At 41.0% G+C, this 25,488-nt stretch overlaps 1 protein-coding gene across 10 annotated transcripts in view; it reads right to left on the minus strand.

Moving 5' to 3' along the window:
- TENM4 (teneurin transmembrane protein 4) overlaps positions 1 to 25,488 on the minus strand; it is a 589,980-nt gene that overhangs the window by 250,695 nt on the left and 313,797 nt on the right. For 6 of the 10 annotated variants that reach the window (XM_063148730.1, XM_063148734.1, XM_063148732.1 and 3 more), the window contains exon 6: positions 3,409 to 3,618. The exons of the other annotated variants lie outside the window; for them this stretch is intronic. In XM_063148730.1, the coding sequence (XP_063004800.1) occupies positions 3,409 to 3,618 (210 nt within the window). The remainder of the gene's footprint in view (positions 1 to 3,408; positions 3,619 to 25,488) is intronic. 10 annotated transcript variants of the gene reach the window in all.

Here is a 25,488-nt window from a genome sequence, read left to right on the forward strand (position 1 = left end):
TTCTTAGTACAATGAGATTAAAGATTGGATGCCTTCAGACAGTTCTGGCTTCTCCCGAGTCCGACACAAATATACCTACACACCAGTATAATAAGAAACCTGAAAAACTAATTAGTGTTTCTTAATGTCCACCAAGATACCACATGTCAGCCAACTTTTCAAATAGTACTGAGATGCTAAAGTCAGGAAATTTTAAGGTTTCTGAAGGGAAACATCCTGAGATGTTTCAGAGAGACAGGGCTGTTTAGTCTGCAGAAGGGAAGGCGTGTGACCTTTTGATGCTAAAATGGGGATTATAAGGAAGGTGGAGAGAGACTTTTTACAAGTGCTTGTACTCACAGGATAAGGGAAAATGTTTTTTAACTGAAGAGGATAGATTTAAATTTCATATAAGGAAGGAATTATTTATTATGAGAGTGATAAAGCACTGAAAGAGGTTACCCAGTGAAGCTGTGGCTGCCCCATCCCTGGAAGTGTTCAAGGCCAGGCTGGATGGGGCTCTGAGCAACCTGGTCTAGTGGAAGGTGTCCCTGCCCATGACAGGGCTTTGGAACAAGATGATGATTAAAGGCCCTTCCAATACAAAGCATTCTAGGATTCTCTGAAATGGAGACATTCACACCTTAGTTACGTTGGGTAATTTTAGGTAAAGTAAAAAGCCTTCTGGACTTGACATATATAAAAAGAAAAAATTAAAAGGTCCAAGTCTGAAAAATCTGTTTTTCCTTAAAATCATGTACCTGCTGATATTATAGGTACAATAAAAATTTGGACTTTCAATGCTCTAAATTACTTAGAAAAAAAGAAAATCAAACCATGGTTTGTAACACATCTATCACAAAACTTCAAGCCCTAGAAGATGCCCATGTATTTATATACATATTAGCTGGTTCCAGCCTGCATTTGAAAGTTTAGGTGGACATTTTTCTGGAAGTGTAAAAATAATATCATGGACAATATTACCTTTCTGAAATAAAAGGAACTTTGATAAAGAATAGCCTACTGTATATTAAAAAAGTAGCATGTTTCTTAAGCTCCATGTGCATTATATTTGCAATTTACATGGGGATTTGTAACAGCAGTGCTGCTCCCTGGGTGTTACTTACTTTGGATGGACTTCTCTAAGGCTGAGTTTACACAGCTGTGGTAGGAAAACCTAGCCACAATCAATTAAAAAGTGCAACACAAATCCTTTGAACAGCGTTCTCAGGCTGTCCTGCTGTTAAGACAGCTACTATTCTCTGAGAACGAGTGCTCTAACTGTATTAAACTTAGTCCTAACCAAAATAAGCTTTTACTAATTTTCACCATTTAAGGAACATAAAGACCTGCCTTTGTCATTAAAATTTAAGCTGACTAAGCCTCATAGAAACAGAACATTAAAGAACTAAAGCAATTAATTCCATTTACAGAGGTCAGAAGAGTCAGAAGAGTCTCTGGGTTTTAGGCATGATGGGCTTGTATGGTCTGTGGTTGTCATTCACATGAACTTTTAGATTACGGGTTGATAGGTGGCAGTGAGCCACCTTTGTTTTCCTCTTGATAGCAGAGTGATACTGAGCTGATCCTAGCAGGTCACCAGTGTCCTGCCATTACCTGCACTTCTGATTACTGAACAACCAGAATAAGCAAGCAAATGAGACCCCAGATGCCTTGTCTTTGTGTGGGACATATTTATTACCAACCTACTGAATCCTGCACACAAAGAAGGCCTCAGGGAATGGAGTATGTCTACAAGCTGATGCAAAAAGCACTGAGGAAAAAAAAAAAAAGCAGGCTGCTGAAAAGCCTGAAGTCTAACTAACTCACCAGCACATTGATAATACAATAATGTGGTCAATCCACTGTAGACTTTGAACAAGGATTTTTTTTTTGGTTTTCAGCTAATTAGTAAAAGAAGAGATTAAGGTTTTTAATCTCTTGCTCTTTCTTCCCTCTTTTTACCTGGAGGGTGTGCATGTATGTGTACAAATGTATTTCCTAAATGAGCAAAGAGAAAGTACATACATATACATTATGATGTGGAAAACATGAGGTGGAGTGTGACTTAGGTTTCATTTCCAACAAGAGGGTAATTGACATTATTTCAGATTTCCATGTTCTGTGACTGCAAGCAGTCAGATGTGGGTGTGTTATAGGGTGGGAGGGGAAGGGGGAAGCTGAACAGAGGATATGAATTTTAATCAGTTTCCTGAATGAATACAACACTGTATTTCCCCCTACTCTCCTTAGGATGACAATTCAGAGAAGATAACCTTCTCCTTTGAAAAACCTTGAAAGGAAAGTTTGTTTTTACCATAACAAACGCAACAAAAGAGGAGGGAAGCTGGGAAAGGGAGAGGGCAGACAAATTAAATGTCAAACTTTCTCTCCTTACTTGAAGATAACAGCATACTAGGAAACCTTCTTAGAAGCTTAACATAAACGCAGTTAAGCTGTTGCCAGCTGCAGTAAACCTCTCTCTCACCTTTGTTTCTCTCTTTCAAGATATCTTTGAATGCCTTCTCCTTTATCATAAATCAGACCTGTGAGCAATTATCGCTCAAGCCGGATGGCAGCGGCCTGAGTGGCCACTGCTATTCCACTGCTGTGATCTGCACTTCGTCAGGTTACACTACCCTTGATGAAATTTCACATTTCTTTGCCAATGAGCGTTACCTCCGTTTATGACTCACTGTCTTTGCAACAGAGAACTGTGAATTTCGTTCCTCTCCTTGTAATTTGCTTAAGCATCGTGGACCACCCGGCGGTGCTGAGCACCCCCAGCAACCCATCGGGGAGTCTCAGAGCATCCCAGTAGGATGGGTTCTGCTGCTGTTCCTCAAATACTTCCCCTGAGGACACTTTCAGCGCCTCGGAGGGGACTGGACACAGACACCCTCCTCTGGGATGGCGCTGATGCCACTGCCAACTATCACAGGAACTCTTCGTGTTCGTCGTCCCCTTGCCTATCCATGCTGCCCTTGGGTGACAGATTCTTCTCAAGTTCCGGCCCCGCCAGCCCCCAGGCTGCATCTTGACGCCATCACAGAGAAGGGGAAAGCTCTTTGCCCAGTCTTTCAGCCAGAAGTTAATAAAATGAAAAAGCCAAACCACCCCGAAGTTGCAGCCCCTCAAAAGGGAGCGGGCTCCGGCCGTCAAGTCAAGCCAAGTCTGCGAGCGCTGCCCGGGCACCAAACGGGGCTGCGCGTCCCGCACCGCGCAGCGCGCACGCACCCGGCACCGACCTGCCCAGAGCTGCCAACCTTTGCCAGGCAACTGTTAACTCTTTATATAAAACCCCCACACCAACCCAAAGGGCACACCCGCTCTCCCAGCCATCCTACATCCCCGCGCACGGCTGTCAAGACCGGCATAAAAAAGTAGGCGCAGAGAGAGAAAGAAAGAGAGAGCGAGAAAGTCACTCACCGTTGGCGGCGGCACAGAGGTTTCCAGAGCCACTTTGAACTAAGAATGACTGAGGGACAAACTCTTCCTCAGAGTCCGAGACCGCGGCCGCCCGGGCCGCGCCGTCGCCCAGCGACCGCCCCGGGCCCTCATTGGCCGGCGGCGAGGGGAGAGGGGAGGGGGACTGCGAGCGGGGGGTGGAGGAGGCGGACGAACAGGGCAGGGGGGGACCTGCGGGCCACAGACACACACACAGAGAAGGGAGGGGGGAAAAAACACAGAAAGAAATAAAATGAACAAAAAAACCACGGCAAAACACGGACAGAGACACAATAAAAGTCGATCCGGGGCACGAGGGAAGGCCGCCCCCCCACCCCGCCGCCTTCCCCAGCGGGGCAGCCCTGCCTGAGGGGCGGCCGACTGCACGTATCCGACCCCATTACCTGCTGCCCCTCGGGCTGTTACTGTCCTTTAAAACTCCTATCCTCCTTATATCCATTCTTTAAAACTCGCATCCGTCAGTTTTTTTGTTGGGCTTTTTCGGTTTGGTTTGGTTTTGTTAAGATTTTGACATTGGCGAGAGCCCCTGATCCGAGATGCGCTTTGTTCCCACGGCGTGGGTGCTCACTGTCAATGAGTCGTACTCATTGATGCGGCCGCGCTCCGTCTTACTAACGGGAAAGCTTTGCCCGACGTATTGTGAGGCGAATTATTTCAGATTTCAAGTGAAAAGTGTAAAGTCCTTTTGGGGATTGGTTTAACAATTCCCTTCCCTCTAGTTTATAAAGCAAACGGCTCAAGACCTCCACCATGCAGGCAAGAGGTGGAGGAAAGGTGTGGACACCGCTGTGTGGGGTAGAAGCAACTGAGCAAACCACCACACTGATAACAGAGCAGAAGCACAGCTCAGACTAGCGTCGTTTCGTTGATTAAATGATGAAAAACACAACAAATAGGGTTCTAAGATTCTATTTTACACAGAGCTGTGCCTGACTGAGGAAGAGCTTCTAACTGACTGCAAAAAAATTTAATCAGGTACATGTAGGTTAAGTAGATCTAATTGGAAAAGCTTACTGTAAGCAATTAATGGTTATCAGGGTCTTATTCCAAACATATTTTTAAACAAAACGGGGAAGTCAGAAGTGCCAAACTGGCAAAAAAACTATCAGGCAAATGTGGAGGTCAGATACGTGCAGTACATCAATAAAAACAGGGGGAATATGAACACAGACATATAATACAGGACAATGCATTTAAACATGAACTTTTCACCTTGCTACATTTTATCTGAACGTCATAATTAATCTCTCACATTTTCCCAAATACTGAAATTTTATCATGAAATATCCATCAAAATAAAAGAACAGTCAGCAGAAGAAAATCAGCAAACTTAAAAAATCATCTGTTTTTATAAAAACACATTTTGAACACAGCATAGCTCACAACATAGCTGTACAATATTTCTTACTAAACACAACATGAACACTTTAGAAACGAACACAAACCTAAAACAATGAAGTGGGTTTAGCATTTAAATCCCCCAAAGCTGGTTCTGCATATATATTTCCTTCCACCTTGGTCATTAGTTTTTCTCATCACAAGCCCTTGGATGTCACCTGCTTGGCATATGCCAGTCCTATAAATTGCCAATTATAATCAGACAAGAAATTGTGGCATCAGAGGCAAACCCTGGGATCCAAGGAGAATACCAGACTGTACCTGTGCTTAGAGACACTTGTCACCTGAAGGAGAAAAGCCAGTGTTGGTTGAGAGGCTACACTCCCTTGTGTGAACAGCAGCCTGCGCAGCATGCAGACCACGAGCCGAATTTGAGCCCTGTGTGTTTTGTTATGACCAGCAGGGGAATTGTCTCAATCGCCTTCTTTCTGACAACCCTCCAGACAGAGAAGTTCCTCCTTTAGGAATGCAGCTCTTAAGGAATCTGCAGCCCACTTCACACTCCTTGAACCTTTTTATGGTGCCAAGGCTGAAACCTTCCCATTGTGCTAACTAGTGGTAGGAGCTGGAGACAGATAGGAAGAAAAAGGAGCACATGCAAGTGGATGAGCACTGCTTTCCTTGTCACAGTCCCTGACATGAAAACTGATATTCAGCTCTAATTCTGATCTGCTTTTGAAGAAGCAAAGTATACTCTGTGTCATCCTCTTTGTGGCAATAGAGATTTGATGAGCCCTGACATGTAACAAAGTTTAAATCAGGACTTTGATTTGCTATGCTTTCATTACAAAACAGGGTGACTTGTATTTCTAATCCTGTGTAGTATTCCGAGGCTGAATTTTAGTGTGATGGTGACTGAAATGGAAAAGAAGTGTAAAATCAATGTCTTCCTATAGACCCATAGAGTTTTTCAGTGTACTTTGTAAAGAGAGGACACATTTTTGCAGCCATTGATAAAGACAGCCTAGATTAAAACTTTATTTCAAGCCTATGATTCATTTACACAAATACCAGTGAAATGCATAAAAGGGAGTTAATGGTGTGGCTACCCAACCAAAAAAAAAAGTGGACAAGTACAGTAGAGCCCCAAAGCTCTCCCTGTGTTTTGTTTAGACAGTATGCTTGGCATAACTATACATGAATTCTGTAGTCTGGATGTAAAGAGCAGGAGCAGAATGAGCTGAATTTGGAATTGTAACCCTATAAGCAAAATGTCAGTGCTTTTCTCAGTCCACATCGCAAAGTTTCTGCCATTTCCACATGGTTGCAAGTTGCTGGGAGTTTCTTTTGGAAGGAGGTTTTCCCATCTCCCAGTATTGTAGTTTTGGCAAGAATAAAATAAAAATATAAATAAAAAACAAAACCAGAACCTTTTTAATGGCAACTTTGGGTTTTAATCAACGACACCATTGCAGAGCGCACATGAGAAGATCCCATGGGCTTTCACGGTCGTTACGTGCACTTGCAGCAGTGCATGAGCTGACCTTTACAAGGGCAGATTCTCCAGGAATTGTGCAGAACAACCACTCAGGGCTGTGCTGCTATGAAGGGCACTGGCACATTCCACCGTGCTCTGTGGAAAATTGCCTTTTGGCCATGAATGACGGGGTGGATTCAACAGGAGATTTTGCCAGCTGCTGGATGGAAGGTGTGCCCTAGGCAGCTCTGCTGGCAACAACCAGATATAAAATGCACGGGAAGCGAAGTGATACCTTCCTTTTTAGCAAGTCAACAAGGCTGTAAGGCAAGCATGTGTTAAGTTGTGGATCCTTTAAGAGAACTGCCTCCTTTTTTTCCTGCTTGGACAGAAAACCAAGAATTAAATCTGACCTTTTCACAAAAATTAAACCAAGAGAGAGACGAAAGCTGCAAGTTTGTTTCCTTCTCAGACAAGTATCTCATTGAATTTACTGCAAGTGCAAGTCCAAGTAAAACAAGCCCATAAACTTTCATTCCAGCTGCCAGAGCAAAATTTCTAATTGATTAGAACAAAATGAATTTGCAGCAATACTGGGTTGTCATGGAACCTGAGCAAGTAGGACAACTTACTTTGCAGAATGTGCTGTTTCTCCTTCAAAAATACAAAACAGAAGGACTAGATAACACATTCATTATGTACAGTCTTGCAATTTGGAACTTAACTCAAAGAAAAACAAAACAGATTCCAAGTATGGGCCCCTTGGTATCCATTTGTAACAATCTTATATATCCACTTGCAGTGAACAGTCAAATTATGTTCTTTGGACTTGAGGCAGGAATAATAGTCGTTGAATGTCTCTGTATGAATGATGTGATACTAGCACATATTCAGAGGAAAAGAGAACAGAACCTTGTATTTTATCTATGTGCCAGTATTTCAGATTAAAATTAAAAAAAAAAAATCCTGGGAAGATATGTTGCAGTGTCTGGTAGATTTATGAAAGTACTTAGGAAACACAAACTTTGGAAATAGGTTAGTACAAAGAATCTGTTTCTCAACTTAACCAAGGAACTCTGCAATATTCAGGCAACTGCTTTAAATTTAGGGAAGAGACAAGCAGAGCAGACCCTAAATAGTTAGGGAAAGTAAGACAAACAATAAACACGCCTTCATTTTGTGCTGCACATTTGGCTGTAATATTTAAGAATTATTTTATCTCTCACAGGATTTGGCATTCAGAGATCAAGAGCTGATTTAAAACGGGTGTATTCATGCTAGTATGAATAGAAGGGCTGCCAGAAATACAGAACATTCACAGAGATACTTCTAAAGAAGGTCAGTAAATTGTTTCATGGACTATATTCAGTGGATTACACTCATATGTTTGTAATTTGTCCCAAAAGAGGTGAAAAAGAGTGGGTATATACAACGGCTGACTTCTCACAGAGCTGAAATGACAAGGCAACAGGATTTAATAGTGTTCAATATTTCCAGAATGGTATTATCTGTGATCAATAAAGAAGTAGTATCAGCTTTATTCACCTGGTAACTTCTTCATCCAAGAACCTTTAAGGGCTTTACAAGCATTGGGTATGTAAACTTTGAAATAGTGTTATCAGATATCTTGGGATATGTTATCAGATTGGCTGATACAATGGTCAGAGGGCTGGAACACTTGTGATATGAAGACAGGCTGAGAGAGTTTGAGTTGTTAAGCAGGAAGAAAAGAAGACTCTGTGGAGATCTTCCAGCAGCCTTCTAGTACTTAAAGGAAACTTGTAAAAAAGAGGAAGTGCGACTTTTTACACAGGCAGGTAGTGACAGGACAAGAAGGAAGAGTCTTAAACTAAAAGAGAGGAGATTTAGATTATATACTGGGAAGAAACTTTTCACTGTGAGGATGGTGAGGTAGCCCAGAGAAGCTGGGGATGCTCCATCCCTGGAAGTGTTCAAGGCCAGGCTGGACAGAATTTTGGACAGCCTGTTCTAGGGGAGGGTGTCCCTGCCCAGGGCAGGGGCATGGAACTGGATGATCTCTAAGGTCCCTTATAGCCCAAACCATTCTGGGGACCAGACTTACATTTCCAACAGATAAATAAACTGAGGCACAGAGATGGGTAATAATTGATTCAAAATTCTGTCATTTCCTGTTCCTGCATGTTGTATCTCTAGCCACAGAAACAGTCTAAAAGGCTGCTGTCACATTAAAAATATTTTTAATTAACTGGATTCCCACAATAAAGAAACAACAGTCATGGGCAATTGATTGCAAAATGATTGCAATTACCTCAGTAGAACAACTGCAGTAGTTCTCACATAAGAACATTGGCATTAAGTCCTGTCATTGACATTGCCTTTGTACCACCTTAAAATAGCAAAGTCTCTAACCAAGGTTAGAACTGGTGCACCAATGATGTTAAGGACCACTCCAAACAAAAGACATCACAGTACAGCTCTGGCCTTTAGAATGAGGCTTTGCTTTGTGGGTTCACAGGAAGGCTGTGTAAATGGTAGCGGAGTGTGTTCTGTAGTGTGCTGGCTGAGATTATTATCCTGTTAAAGGAAAGAGTGTAAACAGACAAACTTCTTTGAACTGTTTTTTATGTCTTCTCCTTACTTTACACGGGAATTTTGAGTGATCTGTACTGACATTGTTGTGAAATCTTATTGATCAATATTAATTTATAGCTAGTCTTGTGCCGGAGAAAACCATGACCTGCCTAAATAACCCTTAGGTACCTCTGTATGATAAAGGAAATAAATTAATCATTAATTCTAACACTCAGGCAGTTCCATCTCAGAGTGTATCTGATTGATTAAAACCCCACAAGCATGAAGCAGTCCTGCAGAGCTGAGATCCTGTGTGAGAGCTATCCTTGCAAAGCAGCAAGCAGGGTGGGCACCAGGACATCCCTGACTGGTGACACATAGGACGAAGTGGAAAGGACAGTGCCCTGCCTGCACAGCAGTGTTTGGTTCCCTGCAGAATATAAAAGGCAGTGATTTGCTCCACGGCTATTTCAGGGCATCAGAGATCCTGCTGGACTGAGGAGAGAGGGAGAATATCTGCCATTTTGCTTTTCAAGGCAAAGGGGAGTGTATACGAAGATGAGCCCAGCTTATCACATGTTAGAAGACTGGTTTAGCATCCAGAAGCTTCACTCCTTCAGAGATGGAGAAAAAAGGAATTTTCCTAAGGGACAAACAGTGTTCATGTCTTTCCCATGGCAGCGTATCAAGCCTTTCTAGTGAACAGCATAATACACCTCTGGAAAAAGGGTGAGCTGAACTAACTGTCTGGTAGAACGTGTCAGTGAATCACAGGAGTAAGGAATTGTTGCACAGATTTATTGCTACTCTTTAACAATAGGTGGTCACAACATTCTTAGTTCAACAGGTAATATATATCTTGTGTTTAGAATTGATTAAAAAAGCAGTCTTGGAAAACTACTTTTAGTTATTTATATTTCCTCAATTTCCACCTGCACTTATGTTCATTTCAGTTAATTTAATTTCATGTATTTGATTTATAGCTTTAGAGCCAGAGGGGAAAAAGAATGAAACAAACAGGACAAATGAATATCATCTTAACAAGAAAAACCTGGGCACTTGCCATGTCACTAAAATTAAGAAATGAGTAGTTGTGCCTAGAAAATGAGAAATAATCACATGCCCTGTATGAAGACTGGCATACTGGGGGGATAAGGGCCATATGAGGTTAAGAAAGAAAGAATAAATTCACCTGGGCTGAAGTGGAGCATGAAGAACACATGTTACATGAACTTCACCTGCCTTGTGGGTGATTTGTGTTACTCTTCCAAATTGTGTGTTTTTCCCCTCCACTATGCTGTGAAGATAGGCAATGATTTTCTTTAGCCATTTACTAGCATAGTGCATTTTCTACTGAGGAAGTTAAAAAAATCACTGTCAGCAGGGCTCGGAAGCATTCTTGTTTGTACAGAGCAGTCCTCGGTTAGACTCTCGTCTGGATGGAAAACCTCTAGATTGGCAGCAGCTCTGTGAGGAATGAAATACTGGGATATATAAAAGCATCACAGCTGAATGCCTGTTACCTGCCACTGTCCCAGCACAGATCTGGAGCAAGCATTTGGATCTTATACAATTATTCCAAATGAAGCAGAAGGTAGAAAGGGACAAGAAACAAGGCAGACCTCAGATCTCCTTTCCCCCAGCAGAGGTTACTAACTTGACCCAAAACAGCAGAAAGCAATTATTGATTGAGCAAGATGGAGAGTAGCAGGGAGAAAATTGTTCCCTTCCAAAGCGCAGTTCCTCCATGGCTTGGGGTGCTCTGGAGCAGCACAGGCACACTTAGAATTTTTTGCCAACAGAAGAAAATAATACGGCAGATTTTCAGAAAATTACACGGGCAATTGCCCGAGCCGGATACCCAGCTTGCTCATTTGTAGGCACAACAGTAGAAACAGATTGTGTAAGTTAGCTACATGATTTTCTACAAGATGCGTCACCAAGGCTCAAACCGTGCTGCTATTTAAAAGCACAAACAGGTAACATAATTTCCAAATATGTGGGAGATTCTTATATCTTTTTCAAAATCAAAGAAGTAAGGATCAAGAAAGAAAGACTTTCTTCTGATAGAGACAGTATAAACAATCCTAATCACCGCAGAATATTTATATCATGCCTTGTAAAATATTTATGCAAGTAATTCACATCACCTAAAGTTTTAAGGAAAATGTGACCCCCTATTTATGGCTCAGCATTACAAATGCTTCTGCAGCTTTACTGAAACCCAACTTGTAAAAGAATAATGTAATCAGTAGGCAGTCTGATGAGCTGCCCGTGAAGAGGCCTCTCTCAGTCTGACACTAATGCTCTATCTGATCCAAACACCCAATATAAAGTATGAAGTTCTCTGCAAGTGATTACATGCAAATCTCCTAAAAGGTCCATTTTCCTGTATTTGATCACCAAACTGTAGGCTTTATAGAAATTGCTTTCTCTAAGCTCAGTGCTAACAAAATGGTTTACACTAGCCTTGGAGAACTCTCCCTGAAAGGCTTGGTCAAGGCAAAGAACTTGTTCATGCTCCTGCTATCCCAGCAGGAAAGAGTTATTACGCGTGGGCCCCTGCAAGGCTTTTTCACCTGCCCTAGCAAATAAAATTTACAGAAATGTCATGCAGGGTGGTTGGCAGTAATTTTCTAAAATTAACCTTAAAGTAATGCCAGAGGAGACAAAATTATGGAGTGCTAGAAACCAACCAAAATCACGTGATGTTAGAGCCATCTAACAGACAGCAAAACTAATTCATCCTACAGCCAAAGCACCAAAAAATCCACAAGTTCAGCTCCCGATCAGCGATACACTCTGCAACTGTCCTGGCCCCTGGGGATGGGTTCTAACACATATGTGTAAAGCAGTGCATGGTGAGGCAAACTGTGCTGTTAAGGAATAAAACGTGTATTTCCACCTGTTAACTGGATAATCACAAACAAGCATCTCTGGAAAGGGGTGAAGGTTGCAGTTGTTAAGAGAAATCCCAGAGTTGCTTGAGGAAACAGAAGGATAATGTGATGTTGTGCAGCATGGTCACTATAGTGCCTCCCTACAGTCAGGGGAAATACAACCTTTATCTTCCAGAGGCCACTTTTTCAGTCTCCAGTTTGAGTTGGAATGTCTCATTTCTCTTCACTGGCTATACAGGAAGCCTTGGTGATCCTTACTTGTGCATAAGTGAAAGTGTCATGAACCCAGGGTTTAATGTCTAGAATCTGCCTGAAGGTAAGACAATCTCACTGAGATGCTTTTGGCAGTGACAATTTGGGTTGCTCCATAATAGAAATCCGTAATTGGCCCATCATATGCGCACATCATATGTGACACTTCCCTCCCAAGCTCAAAGACAAAGGTACAGTACACTACAGTACAGTACAGCAGCAATGGAATTGGTAATGAAACACACAAGCAGCTGGAGATAAAAGTTTCAGGAAGGAAAACTCAGATGCAAGGCTATTTTATGCTTTTCTTGGGATAAAACATAGTCTGCCTGAGTAAGTACAGTCCAAAGAAAACCTAACAGCTGCAGGTTCTGCCAAAGGGTTGATAAAGGTGTACTGCAGTGAGACCTACCTGTCTATGCATAAGTGTTCTGGGGAGGAAATTTGGGGTGACCCGAACGTTCTCTCAATAAAGAGATTGTATCTATTCTGATTACTGTTAAGATTACTGTTGACTTTGAATTTCCGTACTGCATAAAACAAATTAACTTGCTCAGCCTCTAACACTTACTGGGGCAGTCTCCTCCTAATCCCAATCTTCATCCCCACGAGGGTTGGACGCTTGCATCCTTAAAGTTTATGGGACCTGTTTTCCAGTCACTGTTAATTCTTATTTTCTAGCCAAGCTCCCTGATTTTTGTAGGATTTTTTCTGCAGTGCATGATTTCAAAGTAGACAAACAGCCCTTCCTGCAACATCTAAGAGTCATGGTTCAGAAGATCACTTTCTTTCTTCAGCTGAGAAAGAGATCAAGGCAATTTGTGCTGAAAGGCTCTTCTTAGATGAACTCTTAAAGGGATCTGATTAAGAAGAAAGGTTCTTTTCCATCACACTGTATGTGAGCTAGCCCTGGGGATCTGGAGTTGAAGACAGTGGAAAGTGTGAGGCTCCTGCAGAAGGGGAAGCAGGATGACTGCCCCAGGATGGTGCTGAGACTCAGTCCATGTACTCCAAACACCAGCAGCAGAGCATGGTGCTGTGTTCAAGGGGCTGCAGCCCTGCTAACACTTGTGCTCAGCACTGTGCTGCCATGTGCAGCCTGCAGCACCTCCATGGCTCATGTCTGCACCCAGGTTGACAGTGGGTGTTAATCCTTTCCAGCTTACTCTGAGAGTAACTCCCCACTCTGTAACCTGGGGAAGAACTCTTTCAGATCTGTCTGATCTGATCCTTATGTGTCAGGCTCTCATTTGGCATCCACCTCATACTCCTGAATGCATCTGAAGATTGTACATACCCTGCGCCTGGCACAGCTCATTAAAAACCAGACCTATCCTGCATCTTCCAGCAATTTCAATCAGTTTTGTCTATTCATTTAGTAGGCTTTTCAAGACATGGACTCCTTCTCCTTGTGTGCATGTGAGGCATGCAGAACTGCAGGACTCTGATCTTGTGTTTAGCCATTAGGTGTTCTTGCAATGCAAGCTGTAAGAATAGAGAAGCTGTTTGTGCTCAGGTAGCTGTAATTACAGTGGAGGAGAGCATTTCAGTGCTCTGTAGGGAGGGAGAGGGTGAGAGTGTTCCTTCGCTAAAATCTGCAGGCAGGACAAGTGCTGTGTTTCCAGGGAGATACAAGTGAACATCACACACTTGAATGAGAAAGCTGCTAGGAAGATGTGCACCCTCACTGCTCTATTCCAAAATTTCACCTTATAAACTTGACTTCAGCTTTGTCTTCCCAGAAAACTTTCTGAATTTTTGCTGATGAAAACATATCTGAATCTGAGGCTATGCATCTGTAGAGGATGCTCTTCTCTCCTGGGAAAGATTGCCGTTTTATGGTATTGCCCAAGAAGGTAATGCAGGAATATGACAATATTGAGCCAGGAAAAAAATAGTGTTTGACTAAAAGTTGTGATTTGCTTTACATTTGTTTTAGTCTTAGAACAACTCAGAAACTAAACAGTAACAGCCACCCACAAAAAGAAAAGAAATGGATCAAGAGGAATTTTCAGGTATTGACTGACATTTCAAGTCCCAAAACATGGGAACAATCCTTTTCGCTCCAAAATAATTTATGTATTTCAGCAGACAGCAAAACAATTTGCAATGCAATAGCAAAAATTCAGAAAGTTTGAGACACCACTGATGTTACTGTTATGTTTTTGTCTCCAAAGAATTTATTAATGTCTTTAAAGCTGCAATTTAAATACCTCAATCATGGCTTTACTGACTTTTGCCCTGTAAGAAACTTTACTTTGACTTTTGTTCCATTCTCTGCACAGGGGAAAAGATGAAATTTTTCAAGTGGCTATAAAGAGATTGGACGCAAATGATGATTTTCTGGATAGAGGGAAGGTTATGATAATTCAAAACACATTGCAGGGACATCAGAATTATTTAAAAATTCCAGTAGTTCAGAGAAGAGTGGCTATAAGCAGTAAAGCTAAATACAGAGAGAGTAATACCTGGTCTCATTCACTGAATGGTCTCTCTGACTCTCATTTCTCCCAGCCTCTGTCTGTTTTTCAGAGAGATAGTTAAAGGAATTAATTAGTACTCGAGAAAAAAAATTCTTTAAAAGATGAGAGCAGTATTAGAAAATAATTCAGTTCTTGGAAATAAGGCACCTGAGCCCACATGAAAATGTGCTGCTGATTTGTCATAACAGAACAAACTACTGGTCCCCCTCATATACCTGTCCTTTTCCCATCAATGCCTAATTGCAGCCATGCAGTGCTCCAATAAAACAGTTTATAACACCCAATGGTATAGGGGGAAAACTCTTTCTGATACTGCCTAGTAACCAAAGCAAGGAAAGGAAGCAGGATGGCTAAGATACCTCATTTTTCCTGACTGTTGAAACAGTATGTGCTAGGTATTCTAGATCATTGGTAATTATTTCCCTCAATCTATTTGCTTCAAAACTAACATGTAACAGGTAGCTTTGCATGCTTCTTATGAAACATTCCCTGCTTTTCTTTTTTATATGTAATGGTTTTAGTCATGGTAAAATGCTAATGGGAGAAGAGAATCATTAAGTTTTGCGTGATAAAACAGCCCTCATTGGTTTTGTCCATCTCTGAAGTGGTTATTCACTATAGTATAGAATCCCTGCTATAAAAAGTCTAACTTTAAATTCCTGATCAATTAGTGTGGCCAGCCTGACCCAGAGTTTTGAAGGTCTAACAGTGCCCACTCTCAGAGGGCTTCTGCTGAACTGCACTGAACACTCCTCAGCAGGCTCGTGAGCAGACTATATAACATCATTTTCTCTTTTATCTCTAATTTTGATGATTACCTGCCTGACCTTTTTGGCAGGCTTGACCTTCTGTACACTATTCAATAGTTTATACAGCTATTTTCTTTCTTATGATTCCTTTAGAACTAAAGACCCTGATCTGCAAGCAGCATGCAGACCCAGCTGCCTTTCATCAGTCCACATGTGTGCCAGCCAAATGCCTTTGAGTAGAGAATCTCTGACTAAACAGCACTTGAGGCACTTCTGCAGACATTACAGCAGTTCCACCACCCTTTGTGAGCCACTCCGGCTTCAGCTTTGTCCTAATTTTTACCTTTTGGCTATCTGTATCTGCATTCATATGAGCTATGTTTTCCCCATACTCTTTTAAATTTTGGTTGAGCAGCACTTATATGCACAGAAAAGAGGCTCTTTTCTCTAGGACAATTTTTCAAGTGATGCTTTTCATTTACAAAAAAACAACATAAAAACAAACATTAAAAAAAACCCCTTGAAAATTCTAGAAGTAGAAAAGTCCTTTCAAAATGTATGATTTTGATTCTATATATGATCAGTTGCCTTGTTCATAAAGTGTGAAAATCAAAGGAGACAGCAAAATAAATGTAAATAAATGATTCTGGGGAGATTCCTGAGGTTTTGGATGGTCAGTAAACTTGATCACTTCTAAGGGCTACCCAGTTGTGGAGGCTTCTCTGCTCACCAAGTGTCTTCCTACTTAACCTGCTGGTTCCCTGATTTTTAACATTAAAAAGAGTGTTATCAGAGAGAGAAGCCTGTCTGTGGCACAACCTTGCTGAGATACAGAGCCCCCTTCAATTCTCAAAAAACTGAAAAGTCACTAATACCAGCCAAACTGAGTGGAGCCTAGAATCAAGGCTTCCCACTTCCTGGGGAAAGGTTCCAATTCCTAAATTATTTTAGAAGAGATCAGTGTTATCATCAAACATCAGAAGATGGCCTGAAGGACTGACACTCAAATGTTTCCTATTAGTCACACTGGAAGATTTTAAGAAAATCATGTAGGAAAAAATGTAGGAGACACTCAGGCTTCCTGTGCCTGGTCCAGGTGGGAAGGAATCCATATGATAGGCTGATTAGAACATCCCTTGCTTTTCTTCAAGGCTATCTACTTTCTTCCACTTCTATTTACACACACAAAAAGCAAAATTTGGATTTTAGTGTACAGACTGGTTTTCTCCCAAATTGTTTTGGATCTGGTTTCCCAAATTTCACTAGATTTCTTGGACTCCTAAATTTTGTGTGATGAAGGATGCATAAAAGCTGCAATTTGCAGATCTTAGTCCTTAGAGGAAAGAACCTAAATTCACGTTTCCTTTCTTGAACAGAAATGCTGAAGTCATCAAGTCAGAGGCCCTGACACAGAGCACATCAGGGTTTTCTTGTTATTTTGGATCTAATTTCTTTCATAATTGCAGAGAACCAAGAGCTTATGGTGAAGACAGTAAGTAAATTCTGGTGTTTTTATTTCTATAATCAAACAAACAATGGTTTGCCTAAGAGGCAATGCTCAAAATTTTTAGCAGACATAATCATAAACAGTGAATATTTCCAAATATATCTCAAACTATCAAGAGTTACCTGCACACAGACTTTGTACAGAAAGGATGAGTTGTATTTTTAATGTTCTTGGCTGAAAAAAGCTACTGTCTATCCCTGTGCCTTTGGGCATAAACTAACCCACCACATGCCCATGGGAAAACACCACACATTTGGAGATGCTTTAAGAAAAACATAAGCTCATTGCTCCCTGTCACAGCTCAGTTTATACAGAAGCTACAGTAAAACTCATTTATGTTTGGGATTCTGGCCGTGGACAGGTAAAGGTGCTGCTGACAAACTGTTCTGCATCTGAAGGTTCCTGAAGGCATTCCTTATCTGAGGCTATTTCAAAGGCAGCTCTGCTTGGATCTGTCTGCTGATCTACAATAACTGTGCTGGCTTCTGGTTTTTCTTTCTTTATCTTTTCCTTTCTCTTTATGTTTTCTTATATGTGGAAGCTGATGCAAAGATAAATGTGAGAAGGCATGACATTTCCTTTTTGTTAGAAGCTCGTGACTTTTATTATGCATGTCCCCAAAGGAAGCTTAACCAGCACCTGCTATTTGAGTGTTTCTGCCTTCCAGTCAATGAAAGAAGAGTCTCTGGAACCAGGGAGCAATAAAGCTACTTCAGAATCAAAATGGTCATTCTGGTGTGAATATTAAAAGTTCTCTCACACACTCATGCAAAAGAGTTCAGATAGCCATTGTTCTGTGCCATTTACCCTGCAAAATATATATACACTCAGTTATAAATTCTTAAAAATTTATTCAAACTTGCATTTAGCTGCAAAGTATGCTGCTTCTGTTTCAGATTTAAAGAAAGCTTGTCCACTTTTTCCAAGTATATAACTTCTAATAAAAGATTCTACCTGTGCTTGTGTTTCCTTGACTAACTTGTCAGATTATTACACCTACAAAAACACCCCTAGGCTGATATTTCAAAGTCTGAAATGGCATACAGATGTTTGATGGCTTATTTTGTGAAATAACTTTCTACTACAACATGGGGTTTATAACTGTATTGGTAACATAACCATGTACAGCTCTTCTGGTAGTAGAGCACCAAACAGATTTCTCCGCATCGTTCTAGCTTTGGTGGAGGACTCTGACATCCAGTAATACAACAATGTGAAAATGTGATGAGAATTACATTAAAGAAACCTATTATTTAAAACATAAGAAAACACAGGTCTCAAGCAGCACAGATAAAAAGAAAAGCTCAGCAATCTGAATGTGTCCATCTATGGAGAGATCTATAGTTTTTATGTAAATTTAATTTCTGAGCTTTGCTGTTCCCTATCACTGATGCCATCCATGTGAGCATGTAAATATAGGCAACAGGAGCAACGGCTGTTAGGACTACTTGGAACAAATAATGAACTGAAGTCTGAAAACACACATTGCACTGTGTCACTAGAAGTTAAATCTGCTAGAAGCAGAATGGGGAAGACCACCAGGAACCAATAAACTTACAGGATATGGGGAATAGACAAAAAGACATGAGAGTTTTGTATGGCATTGCAAATTAAGATACACAGAAAGAGAACTGGTGAAATAATGGTAATGAAGTTGGCCATTGGACCCACAGGATGAGAAAGCATAGCTGTGCAAATGTTTTTCCATCTGGTTTACTCAATAAAACACATGTAAGGTCAGAAAATATTTCATGGGAAAACCCCTTCAGCTGCTGCAACTTGTGAGTTAAGTCAGGTAGAAGAATTGAGATTGGTCTGCGGCTCAAAATCTCCACAGCAACAGGCATATCTGCTACTTTTGTTAATGCTAGGTGGAAAATGGTAATGTTTTAGGGTAGAGAAAGCAGTTGTCTCTGATTCTACACAAATGCTAGTTTAAAGCTCAAATAAGCATGGATTTTCCTTAACTGTGAAAACAGCTCTTTAGGCCATTAACTTCTGTGTTTCCTCAAGAAATAGGTATATTTAAAATAAATCCAAAATTCCATGGCCACGCATTGTAAAAATTCTTGCTCTTTAAAAAAGTGAACAAAATTCAAGGTCTGCTTTTGTTGTGGGCAAAGGTCAGTTGGAGGAACAGAGAAGGTTTTAAGATCCATTCTTCTTTCTTACTTGCTGTTGCTGGGAAGCTGTGAAGCCAGCCAAGAGATGGATTAATGAATGTCTTCTTTACACTTCCCATTTTATCCTTCCCAATGGTAAAAGGTGGTTGTTAAACCATGTAATGGAAAACTGGACTGATGGAGCTGGGTTATAGTTTTTGGAACAGTGCTTTTCAAACCATTCCATTTTCCCAGTCTCATTTGTTCATTAATTCAGCTGTCTCTCTTACCACAACCAGTGCTAAAATTCATATAGAAATGATACATCCAGCAAATTGCACATTGCTGTGTAGGTAGAAATTGCTCCCTTCAGATCCCTGGAAAGTGATAAGCACATGCCCTTGAGCCTGAGGGGTTTTAAAAAGTCTCTGTTGCATTATGCAAATCTCTAGAACTGATTAGAAGTTTCTGAATAATAGTATCTTCTTCTGCCACCTGTTCACCAAGGCCTTAGGAATCACTGGAAGAAACTAAAAATCCAAACTCAGTTTCCAGATCTGCACAATATATCTGACAAACTGACTGACAGAAACAAGTTTGCTTCCTAGAGGAGAAAAACAGATGAGCAATAAAGCTACCAGGCCAAAATCTTCTAGATAAGAGCACACCACTTCCCTTGATTCCCACCACAGGGCTCTATCCACTTGATCACCCCAGCTGCATAAGAAACTTAAGTATTAGTAATGAAAAGTGGCATCAAGACTGAAAAGAAAGCAAATTAAACTAATCTGCCCCTTACACCTTGGTGTTTAAGAGAAATCTGCCATGAATAGATGAGTTTTGTGAAAGGTCTGTTTTAATAAAACCTGCCCTCATCTCAAAAGGGACTAGAACTAGACTGCAATGAACACTAATAATACCAGCTTTTCTGCTACTTGGTAAAATCCTATTCATAAATAGGGATTTTGCTAATTAACTGTCTTGCAATAGCAAGCAGAATTGTACACTATTCCCAAATGAAAGCATGGGAAGTGTTAAAGAAGACACCACATTGATTAATGTCTAGCCAGGTGTTTGGTGTACCCAAACTCTTCCTATGTGACAATTTTTTCCTATTATTTTTTTCTTTTCATAAATGACTTACATGAACTCTTTCAACAGCTACTTTAGTTCTTTCTTAAAAGACTGCAACTTGGCAATAGAATAATAAAATCATAGAATGGTTTGGGTTGGAAAGGACCTTAAAGATTACCTACTTCCTAACCCTGCCATGGGCAGGGACACCTTCCACTAGACCAGGTTGCTCTGGGACCCATCCAACCTGGCCTTGAATGCCTTCCACTTGTGATGGGGCATCCACAGCTTCTCTGGGCAACCTGTGCCAGTGCCTTGCCACTCTCACAGTGAGGAATTCCTTCATAATATCTTGCCTAAAGCTGCCCTCTGTCAGTTCAAGCCGTTGCCCCTTGTCCTGTCACTCCATGTCATTGTCTAAAGTTCCTCTCCAGTTCTTTTCAGGCCCCTTTAGGCACTGGAAGGTGCTCTAATATCTCCTGGAGCCATCTCTTCTCCAGGCTGAACAACCTCAACTCTCTCATCGTGTCTCCATAGCAGAGGCGGTCCAACCCTCTGAGCATCTTCCTGGCCACCTCTGGACCTGCTCCAACAGGTCCACGTACTTCTTATATTGAGAGGCCCACAGCTGGATGCAGCACTGCAGGTAGGGTCTCAGGAGAATGAAGCAATAGTACAGTGAGCATCTTAGATTGTCCCAGAGCTTGAAATTACCAGAAATCAAGCAGAAGCCACTATGAACAATAAAGTGGAATGATTATATTTATGACTGACCTCTAAAGAGAGATATTGTCTGATAAGTGTGTTACAAAAAACCTGGTCTGTATAAAAAGACTTGTAGGTAGAAACGTCCACTACAGGAAATCCATAAGTATTTATAAGCCACATGACAAAAATGTGTAGCTACGATGTAAGATTGATGGAGTAGGCTTAGAAAATTGTCTGTGAGACTCTCAGGAGATGGAGGCACACACAGCTGGCTTCAGACATGTCAGCTCTGGAAATGAAGAAGTTGCATAGATACAAATGAGCTGCTCCCTCACAGCCACCTTTCCATGGTGCGTCCCTGACCTTAAAAAGCCTCTTTAGGGTTGCCAAAGACTAGGGAGACTTGCCAGCACAGACTAGAGCCATCACAAAACCCTGTGGCACTGCTGCATGACACATACCAGCCCTCAGGTTTGTCAGGTCTCTAGAGAAGCACAAACCAGCTGAGATTCAAATCTTTCAAGGTACCTACCTACTTTGAAGGATAAAGGCTTGGGAGGGAGGCACATTTCTGCAATTCTTAGTTTGAAGTCCAGCACTGACAAGTGTGAGCATCTGAACAAAATGCATATCGCGCCTTGATAGAGCTGATTACCAGAGGCAGTTTTCCACATGGACTATACCTACCGATTTTAATTGAATTACTAATAGTATAAGGCACTATTTAATGACACTGAGGGAAGAGAGGGGGTTGAAAACCAAAATAACTCAGTTCCTGTTGGCTGTGTTCATGAAGAGGTGCATTTATTCTGTGAACAACTCCACTGAAATCAATGTGTATCTCTGTAGAATAACTTTTTGACCAGTTGGACTAAGAGAAAAACAGCCTGGCTTCTTTGAATGAGAAAAGTTGCATAGAAGTATAGCATTATTTTTATACCCTTTCTTATTAATATATTAAACTTCTCATCATTCTTCAGGAGAGATGAAGCACACCAATGCTCAACACAACAGTAGGTTGCAGTCAACTGTGTCATTCTGTCAGATAGATGGCTTTTACATGGTGTCTCCTGGACAGCCAAAATATCAAGAGGGTAATTTCTCTCTAAATTATGGCTGTTAGTAATTAATCCTCTTTTACTCTGGACTTGGGTGACCTTTATAAAGAGGCAGTTTAAATTTAAAAAAAAAAAAAAAAAAGGGAAGAAATGAGCCATCTCTTCACAAACATATACACTTTTGTCTTAAACTTGTAGTAAGAACTATGAAAAGAATAAAACACCCTACAGCTGACTCAAAATATAGACCAGAAGATGTATACAGATGACTTCTGCTGTATTTGAGGATGAAAGACTTTCCTGTAGTGGCAGTGGGAAGCCTGTGACCTCTCCAAGGCTTGCCAAAATCAGGTCATCTCTGTGATAAACTGCTCAGTCCTGCATTTCCATCTCGAAAGGTTTCCTGATGAAGTGTGAAGGAAAATGTCTGGCCTCTGTAGATATGGTGTTTCTTAAAACCTTGATGAAAATCAAATGTCTCCCTCCCTTTATTAGGGATGTTAAACAGAAGCAGCTGTGCAAGGGACATGCAGTCTCTTAGCATGACCTTCAGAACTGGTACATGCTCACTGGTAATTGCACAGCCATAGCTGCTTATCATATAGAAAGTGAATCCAACACCTTGTAGGAAATACCTCTGAGGAAACAGAGTCATGATGAAATGCTGCCCTGCTTTATTTTTGTGGGTGAATTCTAGCATTTATAAAAATAAACTACGTCCGTGACAGATAAAAAGCAGGCATAGTTTTTGTGCAGACTGTTTGGGGGTGAGACAGCCCTGCCTGTTTCTGTTACCAAAGACTGCCTCACTTGCAAACTTCTGGTTGAACCTTTAGTTTTGTTAAAAAAAGAGAGGAAACCATTCCAAAGCTGTCCCACATGTAAGGAGAAGTGCAACCCTTTAAAATAGGTTTAAAAAAAAAAACACATAGGAGAAAAAGTAGAAGGATTTGGTGGTGAAACCATCCCTGTGTTTGGGCTGCCTTGATTTTTGATGGTAGGCAGTTTGGGTTTGTCTGGGAAGGTTAAGTAGGGAAACCCTTATTTTGCAATATTTATTTTTTCTCATCTGAAAATGTGGGAGCTTATCTGAAGAACAGTGGTGACTTCTCTTTCAGATACAGCAATCTCTTCCATCTCAGATTCGTTATATGTGATTTTAAGCTCAATCTAATTGAGACTGCCTTATCTATGTTATTCTTAGAAACCAGAAGTTAATCCTTAAGAGCTCCAAGTTTATCTTTTCCCTTTCTAGCTACATCTCAACTCAAAAAAGCCCATGCCATCACCCTGCCCTGCTTAATTTATCAAAATAATACAGCAACTAATCCTTCTGGAAGGGCACAATGTGAGACATGCAGAGCAAGACAGCCACATCCCCAGGGCTCTTTTGGGGAGTCAGGGGGGCTGTGTGACCATACTGTTGTTCCTAGGAGGTTTGGTTGACTGATTGGGACAACTGAATTTGAACACATCACAACGTGATTCAGCCTTGTAGGACCTGAGCCTCTTCCTAATCCCCATCTGCAAGTCTGTGTTTAGGGAGGATGACCAGAAATTATCACCTCTCCATGAGACCCAAATGATTAAGATGGTGTCTCCTAGTCCATCACTATATCATGTCAAAACCTGTAGTGTTTGGTGTATCAAGGCAAATTATTAATTGTCAGAACTGTCAGCTCAGTTCCCAGATCTGTGTTTGCTGCACAGAAAATACCCATCCTGCTTCTGTTCCAAACCCCAGCATATTCCAACCTGAGCCAAATGTCCACATGGCAAATGATCATATTAGGTGTAAAGCTTCCCTCAGAGAACTGAGACCTGTGTTTATTTGCAGAATAGGTAAGATCTGCTATTAGGGTTAAATGATGGAAGGGGATGTTTGCAGGAAGATGTTTAAATAGTTCTGGTTCAGTGAATGCAGATTCTCAGTAAGCATTATAACAGACATGGATAAAGAGTGCTGGGAACTTAACTGCTTGTCCAGGTTTAGGCATAAGTTTAACAATTGCTGACTTAAGCATTTGTTTGACTTTCTTACTATAAATATGGAGCAAAAAGGTTTCCTACTTTCTTGAAGACAACGCTCACTTCTTAAGTTTATTTTCCTGACTTCTGCACCAAAAAGTTTACAGGGATGTGAATATATACACCTAATCCATCCAAAACTCAGATCAAGTCTTCAAGTCTGAAAGGACCAATTCAGATATCTCAAACCAATTTATTTCTAACACTCAGGGTTTTCCAATTCAGTTATGTGACAGAACATGATAGCAAAACCTATCAAATCACATGGTGGTGGCCCATAGAAGGAGTGTGTTCTTGTAGAGAAATGGCAGCATTGGAGATGCTGGACTGTTGGCACAGGGGCAATTTGCGAACTTAAGCGTAAGTCAAGCACCGAAGCACAAAAAATGTTTTAAGATCAGTGAACTGGACAATGTTGTTGATCCCTGTAGCAAAGAGGGAAGGTTTGAAAAAGCAACAACTGTATGAGCAGCCTAAACATGAATACTTAGTCAATGGTTCAGAGTTGGAGGCATTAGGAATGGAAAAGACCTACAGAAAGAACCACAATTATTCTGCTTCAGTGCTCTGTCCTGCGTTTCAGACTTTATGCAGACTTCTCTGAACAAAATGTAGATTTTAATATGTGCACTGTACAATCAGCTTGATTCAGGGTCCTGAGTCAACCTCTTGTAGAAAGAATATTAAACTGCAAGGCATGAACTGGAATTTAGAAAACAAGAAGAGGGTTTTGGTTTGTTTGTTGTCTGTCTTCCCTTCATCTTCCCTCTTTTATTTTTTCTTTTTAATAGGTTCTGAATACCAGCATGCATTAAACACTCTGCAAGGCCTAACAAATATTCCTGTCCAGAAGGGAAACATTTTCTTTCCACGATGTTTGAAACAGGTATGTACAGTGCAGGGATTCACACCAAACAAAAATCTGCTAAACAAAACTGGCTGTTTTACCAGCTGAATGCAAAGTGCAAATCCTTCCCTCAGAACATGATTTTTAGTGGTAGAAAGCGAGGTATGTAGAAAAAAAGGTGAGATCTTACAAGAATAGGAAATTGCTCCAAGTCACCCTTCTGTAATCAGGGACAGAGAGGAGGGAGGAAGAAATTGCAGAAGTATGTGAAGACAATTTCTGAAAAATTTCAGCTTGTGGCCATGTGTGGCACTCATAAGCTCAATATGTGGCTGTTTTATATATGCTGATTTACACACTCTGCAAGAGAACTTAGGTCTGAAACATGACGAGAGAACAATGCCTATCCCAACATGAGATCCTTATGGCACTTCAAGGCAACATACTTGCCAAACTAAAGAGAAATTTCAACAGGAGTGATAAAAGCCATTGTTATATGTGAAACAGTGCTAGCAATTTACTCACAAGAGGTGCAGTGTTGTTTCTGTTGCCTTTTAAAAAGCCCAGGAAGCTTGCTGTCATTTTGATTCTGGAGACTAACCTCTGATCAAAGTTTTCTTTAGCTTTCCTCGTTTTTGACAAGTCTCCTTTCTTCCAGCTCAGTTGCTTTATGTAAAAGTTTGCAGCAGCCTGCAAGAAGGCAAGCCACAGCCTCCTTGCCTAGCAGCCGTTCAAACTCTCAGAAGTGAAGGTGCAAGATAAGAGCAGAAGTACAAAGATGGGGAGCTGGCCTAAATGAATGACCATCCCAGCTACACACTTAAAACTGGAAGAAATTAAGTAAAATCCAAAACAAGAACAGTGAAAGTTTTAATGCTGAGGGTGATAAAACACTGGTACAGGTTTCCCAGAGAGATAGTGGGTGCCCCATTCCTGGACACATTCAGCATCATGGATGAGGCTCC

This window comes from Melospiza melodia, chromosome 2, assembly GCF_035770615.1.
Source record: "Melospiza melodia melodia isolate bMelMel2 chromosome 2, bMelMel2.pri, whole genome shotgun sequence".
NCBI lineage: Eukaryota > Metazoa > Chordata > Aves > Passeriformes > Passerellidae > Melospiza > Melospiza melodia.